Below are 11,286 nucleotides of genomic sequence, written 5' to 3'. Positions count from 1 at the left end.
TACATCACTACTGTGCATGTTCGTTGAGCTCTCAGCCTTGTATCTATCTTCCATTTCTCTTGCCAAATGATAAGCACTTCTTACGGAAAAAACACCATTTTCCGTACCTCGCCATATCAACACGTCTTCTTGGCTCGCGCTGCTGAGTGGGATGGATTGAATAGCTGCCACTTCTTCTTTGCTAAATGAAGCTTTCAGAAGATTTAAGTCCCACCAACCCAGATCCTTATCAATTAATTTACAAACCATTTCCTCATGAAGACCTGGTTCTGGAGGGGATTGTATCAAAAAGCTGTTCGGTAATGGCACCCACCTATCATCCCAAATCCGAGTCTTCTCCCCATTGCCAATCCGCCACACTAACCCCTCCTCTATGAGGTTTTTCGAGCTAATAATACTTCTCCAAGCATATGAGGGTTTAGAGCCAATAGAGGCATCCATCACCTCACATGTTGGAAAATATTTAGCCTTCAAAATCCTCGCTACCAAGCTATCCGGAGTTCTCCATAGTTGCCAGATCTGTTTTGCCAAAAGTGCCTTGTTAAAGCAGGCAAATTCTCGGAAACCCATCCCTCCCTTCTCCTTAACGAGCCCCATCTGCCCCCAACTCATCCAATGGATACGAGATTCATTTGATTGGTGCCCCCACCAGAACTTCTGTATCAATTAGTTAATATTGGCACATAATGCTTTTGGGAGATGAAACACACTCATGTTGTACGTCGGAATGGCTTGCACCACCGCCTTCAACAAAATCTCCTTCTCGGCCTGCGATAGAAATTTCAGCTTCCAGTCATTTAGACGTTTTTCAATCCGGTCAATAATGGACCTAAACTCCTTAGTCCGTGACTTTCCAACCAATGCCGGAAGTCCCAGGTATGTGTCGTATCTTTGCGTCACCGGAATAGCTGCAATTTCTAAGACGGCTTCCCGATCTGTGACCGTCGTATTTCTACTGAAAAATATTGCAGTTTTATTCACATTCAACTTTTGGCCCGAGGCTCGTTCATAGAGGGTCAAAATATGAGTCAACCACTGCAAATGTGCAACATTTGCTCTGCAAAACAATAAACTATCTTCAACGAAAAAAAGATGGTTTAGGCCGGGGCCCTGCCTGGAGGTGGGGACACCTCTTAGGGGACCTTCACAATCGGCTCGAGTTAGCATGGAGCTGAGGGCTTCAGCATAAATGATAAACAAATAGGGCGAGATGGGGTCTCCTTGGCGTATACCCCTTGTAGGAGTAATCGGCCCTACAAGGGTTCCATTAATCAACACTTCAAATTGAGCTGTACAAACACACATCATGATCAGGTGACAACACTTATTGTCAAAACCCATTTTCCGCATCACGGCCTCCAAAAAAATCCACTCCACCCTGTCATAGGCTTTGCTCATATCCAGCTTAACTGCCATGAAACTTGTCCTCCCATACATCCTGGAATGCATAGTATGAAGGGTTTCAAATGCAGCAAGTATATTATCCGTAATAAGGCGCCCAGGGATAAATGCACTTTGAAACGGTGATATGATTGCAGGCAAAACCTCCTTCAGCCTATTAGCTAGTACCTTTGAAATTAATTTATATAAGACATTACAAAGGCTAATAGGGCGATAATCAGACACACTAATAGGATTTTTGGACTTAGGTATCAGAGCAATATACGTAAAATTTAATTCTTTATTCATAACACCTGAATTTAAAGAGTAAAGCACAGCATTGCAAACCTCCGCTCCATCAAGTCCCAATTCTTTTGGAAAAAAAATGCATTAAAACCATCCGGTCCAGGGGCCTTAAGAGGCGCCATTTGCTGCAGGGCGGTAACCACATCTGCAGCCGTGAATGGTCTTAGCAGTCATCCGTTCATATCATCCGTGATGCGTTTGTCGAGAGCCTCCAAGCATTCATCCATATGATCTGGCTTGCCTGATGTGAACAAAATATTAAAGTACCCCACAAATGCACCCCCAATGTCTTCATGAGTCTCCATTTGGTTCCCTGCCATATCACAGACCGAGCAGATTACATTGGACTTTCTTCGCTGATTTACACAAGCATGGAAAAACTTAGTGTTTTTGTTGCCATTCCTAAGCCATTCCACCTTCGCTCTTTGTTTCCATTGTATTTCCTCTTGCTCCATGAGAGTCTGCACGTGCAGCTTGATTTTGGTCATTTCCTCCATCCATTCTGGTCCCGCCTTAGCTTGTAAAGCAGCCAAGTGGGTGCATGAATTTTTTAATTCTGTTTCAGGTTCTTTTTTCTTTTTCTGCCACCGCATCAGCTCCCCTTGACAATTCCCGAGTTTTTGACGTATATTGCCCCAATGATCAGTCTGTATACGCCTGGCCTTCCAAGCAGACTTTATAATCTCAGTATACGTTCCCTCCAAAGCCCATGAGGCTTCATGTTTGAATTTACGATATGGCCTTCCTTGCCGCTTAGTTTCATATAACATTATGAACACAGGGAGGTGATCGGAACAAGAAGCACTCTCCACCAAAATATCAACTTGCGGGAATAAAGACCTCCACCCTTCATTTGCCACCACTTGATCTAATCTTTCTTGAATAAAAGCACCTCCCTCTCTACCCTTATTCCAGGTGAATTTAGGCCCCCTATAGCCCAAGTCCACTAATTCACAATCTGCCAATGTTGCGTGAAAATCCTCCATTAAACTCCTTTGTCTTCCATTCCCACCCGTTTTTCGGACAATAATAAGATCTCGTTGAAATCCCCCACACAAAGCCATGGATTGGGCTCCATCGCTACGAGAAATGGAAGAAGACCCCATACTTCTTTTCGTTTGCTTGCCTCCGGATGACCATAGAAACCCGTAAATTTCCACGAAACCGAATTTGGTTTCATGCAAACTTTCGCGTTAATATGGCGGCTGCTATAGTTTTGAATATCCACAAATACGTCGTCATTCCAAAGCAATGCCACACCACCACTCTTCCCTACACAATCAACGGCCAGCATATTCGGAAAGCCCAACCTGTTACGAATCCGCTCCATTTTAGGTCTCCTAAGAATGGTTTCCATAAGGAAAACCATTTTGGGTTTCTTCATCTTCACCAACCGGCAAAGCTCTCGAACTGTCCGAGGGTTCCCAAGCCCCCGGCAGTTCCAGCTCATGATGCTCATTGCGGTCGGCGGGGCTGAACACCAGCCACCGCCACCTCGGATCCAAGCACCTTCTTCCTTGAAACATCTACCCCCTCCTTTTGTGTCGCTGTTTGAATATCACAATTCCGACCCTTCTTTCTCGAACCATCTCCTACCACCGCTTCTCCAACCGTCTTCCGTTTACCCAAATTTTCCGAACGGGGGGACAGCTTTACCTGAGAAGCACCTCGGGCTCTCCTCTTCCACGTGATTGTCATTTGCTCTTTACCTGGGCCAGTTTTTTCTCCTAATGACGTGTTTGCCATATTTTTTTCTACATCTGCTATGGTGGGCCCCGGGCAAGCAAAACCCTTACCTCCCAGCCCCACGTTACTCTCCAGCCCATCTCCTACATAATTGCATCGAGCCACATCAGCAAAGATACTCCCTATAAAACCGTTCTCCAGCTTTGATTCCTTCCCATATGAAACCGTTCCCCCACTGTCGCTTCCCATGTTCGGCGATTTCAACGTATCATCCTCATTATTAGCTTGGGCCTTTCCTGTTTTAGCATCAACGGATCCTTTCCCTAAGAAAAACTGACCCCCATGATTTCCGAAGTCATCATCAATGCGTTCCTTACTGCTTGCCATCCCCATCACCCTTAGATCTGTTTCATCTTGAGCAGTTTCCACCGTTGGATTTGTTGCCCAGAAAGTTTCATTCAGTCCCGCAGGCGTTCCATAGAAACCTCCACTATCCTCACTGGAATCTGTCTTTGTACCTTCCTCTGCCACCTTGTCCATACCCTTCATGTATTGATCTCCATTTTGAGACTGATCTGAATCCATCCGTCTGGTAATCGTCTCATGTCCCTCTTGATTCCGCCTACCAGGTGGCGGAACCCTCAACCATGGACCATATTCTAGCACCCCTCCTGGAATTCCTTGGCCAGGTCTCTTCAGACATCCAACCCTGCCGTGGATTACTACACCACAATGAAAACAGAACCACGAGATTCGTTCATATTGAAAATTAATCCAGATCGGTGAACCTTCAACTTTGAGCCTCCGACCCCGCGCCAACAGTTTAGTAAGATCAATCCTTATTTTTACCCGTAAGAATTTTCCCCATCCAATGCCATTCTCATCAGTGTCTACATCCTCAACAAATCCCACAGTAGACCCAATCTGTCTCCCAACTTCAGTCCCCATACATGCAAGAGGAAGTTTGTGCATTCACACCCAAAACGCCACTTTTTCGAAATCAATTGTTTCCACTGGAGTGACCCCATCAAAATCTGCCACCGAAAAGACATTCCCCTCAATCACCCAAGGGCTTCCCTCTAGTATCCTTGTTTTGTCCTAGAAGTGTTCAAAATCTATTAAGAACAAATTCTCCCCCACAACTTTGAGGGTTAGCCTTCCCGTTGGCTTCCACCATCGGATCAATTGTGATCTGATAATGTCCTTGCCAATAAACCTCTCAGTGAGCAGCTTCCCTACCAAACAAGATTGCCCTCTGGATACAATCCTAGCCAAAGCTTCACTTTTAATTTCCACCTCCACTTCCTCTTCTTCCGTCAATGAAAGATTTCCCCACAAGTGAGAGAGATCTTCTGCCATCGAATCGTAAGCCGACATAAACTTAGACTGAAACCACCACCTTCCACAGCCGCCTGGACTTGGAAATAGATACCTTCTCCTCTAGGGTTTGATAGACCTCAGAGAGACACTAGAGGCTCGTATGTTACTACTATACATTGAATTTTCTATTTTAAACAGCTTGGTGTTTCACAAATTTTATGTGATTATTGTGTTATGAACGGACCTAGCTAAAGTGGTATGAGAAACTAATAAGAACGATAATTCATGTCACAAAAAAAAAAAAAACGATAATTTCAATAGATTTTTTAAAGAATTTATGAGTAATTAAAGGTGCTCACAACTGTTATAAATACAGTTTGAAAAATTCCTTGACCGATTTTAATTCTTTTGTTCCACGGTAATGTGATATTTAAAGAACAAAATACAACAAAAGTGAGAGTCACACGAATACAAACTTTAACGTACTAACATTAAGAAATATGTTCCTGACAAACCCAATAAAAGGAAATAATTAACGGTGCATTTGGAAGGCATTTTGTACTGAAGACTAGTTTTTTTTTTACCTAAAACATGGAGACTCGGGGGTCTCAACTTCTCTCCTTGGATCTTGATGGAAATACATATTAAATCGGATAATGTTAAACAACACCAAACTTCAACAGAACATGCTTATGATTGATAATAGTTTAAAATTGCCTATTTTCTGTGTTAAAATAATTGATATCATACTTTATTTTATTATAATTCTTACATTTTATATTTAATTGTGGAATAATATTTAATTATTAATCTTGAACTTAAAAAGATATCAAGTAATTGTCTTTTTTTGTAAGAAAGGATAAAATTGTAAACATCAAAAGACATAGGGATAAATGAAAGATTAGTGGGCCCACAAATTTGAGGTTTGACTCTTAATACGTGGCTAGAGGACGAAATTAAGAAGAAAAGCCACATAGGGAAGAAAATTGGTGCATTCAACATGGGACCCACCACTTAAGACTAGTACTTCATTAAAATACTGGAATAATGCTACACTTACCCTCACTTTTTTATATTATTTTTTCATACTCATACCTGATTTTTAAAACTATCGTTGGATATGAGATGATCTTTAATGTAGTCAAAACAAAGAACCTTACCAAAACACAAACCCTTGAACCCAAATGGCTTAAAATTTTCAATTTCTGATCAAACCTATTAACCAAAAAGATAAATATTTTCTTTCCCTTATTCCCTTCCATTTCCTTTTATTTTTCCCCCAACAAAACAAACCTCAAAAAGCACAAAACTTTAAAAATTAGGCTAAAAATTCAAAATTCTCATCAATTCCATAAAAAACGTTGTTCTGTCAAATTTTGTAATGATAGTATCCTCTTTGTTTTGTTTTTGCTTTTTTTTTTTTTGGCTTACCTCCAGCAGTGTTTTGTCACTTTTAAATATCATGAAGCTATTTGTCACATCTCCAAACCACAACGACTAAAATGCATTTCCCTTAATTTGTTTGTTACTTTCCTTAAATAACGATACTGAATTAAAGGTCATAATCATTTCAAATTTCTTCAAAATTTGAGATTCTCTTATTATTAAATCCTAGACATGCTTTACATCTAACAATCCACAACGTGCCAAGTGTCACACAAAATAAATGCTAAAGTTATTGAAAATTTATTTTCTCTTTCTAGTTCATTGAGGCATTAAAGTTTCATATTTCATTAACTTCAGCATTTATTTTATGTGACAATGGGCAAGATTTTTTTTTTTTTTTTTGACTCAAAAATCATGGCATTCTCATTAACTCTCAACACGATAGAGCAGTTTGCTCCATCTTAATAACGTCCAAAATACATTCGGGTGGCTCAAGAAGCCACAGTTTGTCCACAAAGTTGCTAGTTGCAAATTTTGATAAAAGGTGTGCTGCGTTATTTCCTTCCCTACTGACAAAAGACATTCTCCAACACTGAAGAGCTTGTGTCTTACAGTGAAGATCATCCACCAGCAAGCCAACTCTGCTCCATTCCACGTTCTATCCATTCACTGCATTTACTACAATCTGAGCATCCCCTTCAAACTGAACATTCGTAAACCCACATTCGCCACACATTTGGATCGCCATCAAAGCTGCACGAGCCTCCGCTACCGTAGGATCAAGAGCTCCCACGACTGATTTGCATTGAGCTGCTATGACTGCTCCTTTTTCGTCCCTCACCACCACACCAAATCCCATCCAACCTTTGGTCTTGCCATTGGATGCATCCCAATTTGCCTTCAGCCATCCGTGTGCCGGTGCTTTCCATTTCATATTCCTCAACACAGCAGTAGGTGGGCTTTCCTTACTCCTTCGTTCAGTCACCTTCATAAATTCTGCCACATAGTCTTTCACTCCATTAACCAAAGAAGTAGGGTGTTGAAACGGCTTACCAAAACAATGTCGTTTCTTCTAAGCCAAATGCGTCTTGCAATTCCCACAAACAGTTGGGTTTCCTCTAAATCACACCTGGAAAACACCTTTTCAGCTAACTGTAAGAAGTCGCTTCCTTCAAATGACCACTTCTGCAATTTTTTACCCCCCACACTCCACACATCCACTACTGTCGGGCACTGCCAAAGGGCATGGATCACTAATTCTGCTTCACTTCCGCACTGTGGGCACAAAGCATCTTCTTCAATCTTTCTTCGGTGTAAATTGACTCGAGTTGGCAAAATTTCATGACAAGCACGCCATAAGAAATTTTTTTCCACATTTGGGAGGCGAAGTTTCCAGATTTCCTGCCATACTTTGCTAACTCCTCTCCTAAAAGAAGTCTCAGCCACTCCTCGTTGTTCCATCTCTCTCTGTAGGAAAAAGGCACTTTTAACAGAAAAAAGCCCATTTTTTGTTCCCCTCCAAATTTGCTTATCCCCCTGGTTAGCTGTAGTTATTGGTAAAGACAAAATTAGTTGGATCTCCTCCTTGAGAAACAGGTTCTCCAAAATATTGATATTCCACAACTTCGTATCTTGATCAATTAGCTCACTAACCGAAGCATTCGGGTCCAATAAAACGGGCGGAGATTGTACCATGTAAGTAGTCGGCTGAGGAAGCCATTTATCCTTCCAAATTCGTACATGCTGACCATTCCCAATTCTCCATATTAATCCTTCCTTTAGCAACTCACAAGAACTATGGATACTACGCCAAGCAAAGGACGGTCTATCCCCTAGATCGGAATCTAGAAAATTACCACCTCGATAGTACTTTGCTTCCATAATTTTTGAGAGAAAACTATCGGGTTTTTGCAAAAGTCTCCATCCCTGTTTTGCCAACAAAGCCTTATTAAAGCTCCCAAAATCTCTATAACCCAAGCCTCCATCAGCTTTGGCTAAGCCCATACGACTCCAACTCATCCAATGCACCTTGGATTTATTTTGGTGACCCGACCAAAATTGTTGCATTAAAGAATTTAGTTCCACATATAGGGCTTTTGGGAAAAGAAACACACTCATACTATACGTAGGGATTGCTTGAATCACCGTTTTAAGTAGAATTTCCTTACCGGCTTGTGAAAGAAAATGAATCTTCCAATCTTGTAAACGTTTCCATACCCGATCTTTTATACTCCGAAAAGCCACAATTCTCGACTTGCCCACCAACACCGGCAACCCCAAATAGGTATCGTAACGTTGTGTAACCGGTATTCCTGCCTCCTTCACAATTTCCTCCTTGATCGATTGAGTCGTGTTATGACTAAAAAAGATGGCAATTTTTGCATTATTTAATCTTTGGCTCGAAGCTTCCTCATATAATTTTAGAATGTTTGACAATTGGTTCCATTGTGCAATACTCGACCTGCAAAATAGCAAACTATCGTCAGCAAAAAATAGATGGCTTACCCGGGGTCCATATTTGGATGTAAGAACCCCTGCCAGTAATCCATCCATGTTTGCCTGTATCACCATGGAACTAAAGGACTTCTGCACATAGGAGGAATAAATATGGCGAAATCGGATCCCCTTGTCTGAGACCTCTTGAGGGTTGGATATGCCCACATGGTTCCCCATTCACCAAAATGGAATAATTTACCGTAGTTACACACATCATCATCAATTGTCTCCACCTAGGGGCAAATCCCATCCGCCTCATTGTTTCCTCCAGAAAGCCCCACTCCACCCTATCATACGCTTTACTCATGTCCAGTTTTATGGCCATAAAACCCTTCTTACCCTTCATACGAGTATGCATGGTATGCAAAGTTTCATAAGCTGCCAATATATTGTCAGAAATGAGTCTACCAGGGACAAAAGCACTTTAAGTACGGGCTATAATATGAGGTAACACTTTCTTCAACCGATTTGCAAGGACCTTGGAGATTAGTTTGTATAACACGTTACACAGACTAATGGGTCTAAATTCTGTTACGCACTTCGGGCTCTTTACTTTGGGTATCAAGGCTATATGCGTAAGATTTAAGTTCTCCGGCATCCTTCTAGAATTTAAAACATCAACAACAAACATGCCAATCTCTCCCCCAGTAGTCTCCCAATGGTTCTGGAAAAATCCCGTAGGAAATCCATCCGGCCCCGGGGCTTTAAAGGGACCCATTTGTTTGAGAGCAAAAGTAACTTTTTCACAGGAAAAATCTTTCAACAATTCATTATTCATTTCCTCCGTTACTTTTGTATTAATATTTTGCAAAACCTGGTCCATATTACTACCACCCCCAGCAGTAAATAAATTAGCAAAATAGTCAACAAAAGCTACCTTTATTTCTTCTGGAGACTCCCAGGTTGCTCCCTGCGCATCTTGAATCTTAAAAATCTGGTTTTTCTTTTTCCTCTGATTGGCACAAGCATGAAAAAATTTTGTATTTCGGTCCCCCATCCTCAACCAATCCGCCTTTGCTCTCTGTTTCCATTTCATATCTTCTTGATCCAGCAAAGAATTTATCTTTTTCTACAAAAAGGCTGCTTCCTCTCCCGCCCGCACATCACAACTTCCCTGGACAGAATTTAATTTTTGCTTCAAATGGTGGATGGTTTTTTCTGGAGACCCGTGCTCACCTTTCCTCCATTCCATAAATCCCATGCGGCAACAAGACAATTTATGGTTCAAATGGGCCCATTTGTTAGCACTTATATTTGTCTGATTCCATGCATTTAGAAAAATGTCTTGATATTGTTGTTCAGCACTCCAACTTGTTTCATACCGAAACTGAAATTCCTTTCTGTGGAACTGCTTAGTGCCCCTCAAAAACACCTCTAAAACCGCATGATCAGATACAGTTGAGGCTTCCACAGCCAGTTCTGCTTCCGGGAAAATATCACGCCACCCCAAATTCGTGACACCCCTATCAATCCTCTCCTTTATAAAAGCGTGGCTCTCCCGACAATTGCTCCACATAAACTTGGGACCCCTATTGTAACATCCCCAGTCCGTTAAGACTGAGTTTGCCACTTTTCTTCTTTTTCAACAAAAATTCTTGCAAAGATCTATAAGGTCTATCAGAGTACTTGATTTTAAAAGATACAATAAACGCGTAAAACATTTTTTTCAAGAGATTTTATTACAAGCGGAATTAGAAAACATTAAACTTTAGTTGCGGAATATCATATCATTACAATAACTTATATGAAAAGACTTTGAAAATTAATAATTATTCCCACCCCATTCCGGCCTCCTATTCCAGCATCCTTTCTACCTGAAAACAAGAAATAAACCTGAATGAGCCCAAAGGGGGCCCAGCAAGTAAAATCCACAACCATAAATAGTTTTACTCCTTGTTCTCAGTTTTGAAAATCATTTTCGCAAATAAATATAATTCTAGCCATAATAATATCTGTATGTACCGTTGCATCTCCCGTAACATATACATACTATTACATCTAGTAATAGATCATCGTTGTAAATCATCTTTATAAATCATCATCATAATGCATCTTTATAAATCATCATCATAATGCATCATTATAAATAATCTTTGTAAATCATCATAGCATATCATCGTTGAAAATATAGTATCATTTTCTCATAATAGGGCCCATGTACACTATTACCCCTGTGCACGAGGGTTGCGGGTCCTTGTGACCATGGCACTGAACTGTGGCCACAGCCATGCCCGACCGTCAATTAACTCTTTCTTGGTGCACTCAACTGTCTAGTTGATGGAATACCACCTTCTGGCATAGCCTCCTTCAGTGGTTTCGCCTCCATCCGAGTATCGGTACCGAACTCTCATCTTATCTTATCTTGGGGCCAAAAATACTCTCCTCCATACATGTGCCCTCATTTCATAAACATTTATCTCATCTCTTGTACTTTTCTTTGTACTTCTTTTAATACATCTTAGGGCAACATGTAGGAGGGTTTATCATCATTTTTCTTTCTTATAATCATCATCATTTCTCAACTTTCTTTTCTTAAAATAGAAACTTTTCCAAATATAAACTTGTTGTGCTTAAAAAGCATTTAAAGAAATATAAACTTTCTAAATAATTCTTTTAGAAATCCTTCATGCATGCAACATATCTCCATAACAGGTAAATAAAATAATCATTTACAGTTTGATACAAGAATATATAAATAGCATGACAAGAATA

At 40.7% G+C, this 11,286-nt stretch overlaps 1 protein-coding gene across 1 annotated transcript; it reads right to left on the bottom strand.

Moving 5' to 3' along the window:
• Nucleotides 1-1,856: 1,856 nt before the first annotated feature.
• Nucleotides 1,857-2,672, bottom strand: LOC132174145 (uncharacterized). The gene has a single exon (XM_059585841.1). The coding sequence runs from the start codon at nt 2,670-2,672 to the stop codon at nt 1,857-1,859; it is 816 nt and encodes a 271-aa protein (XP_059441824.1).
• Between the last annotated feature and the right edge of the window lie 8,614 nt (nt 2,673-11,286).

Source organism: Corylus avellana, chromosome ca3 (genome assembly GCF_901000735.1).
Source record: "Corylus avellana chromosome ca3, CavTom2PMs-1.0".
NCBI lineage: Eukaryota > Viridiplantae > Streptophyta > Magnoliopsida > Fagales > Betulaceae > Corylus > Corylus avellana.
Note: the sequence above shows the minus strand (reverse complement) of the source record. Positions and strands in the feature narration are given on the sequence as shown.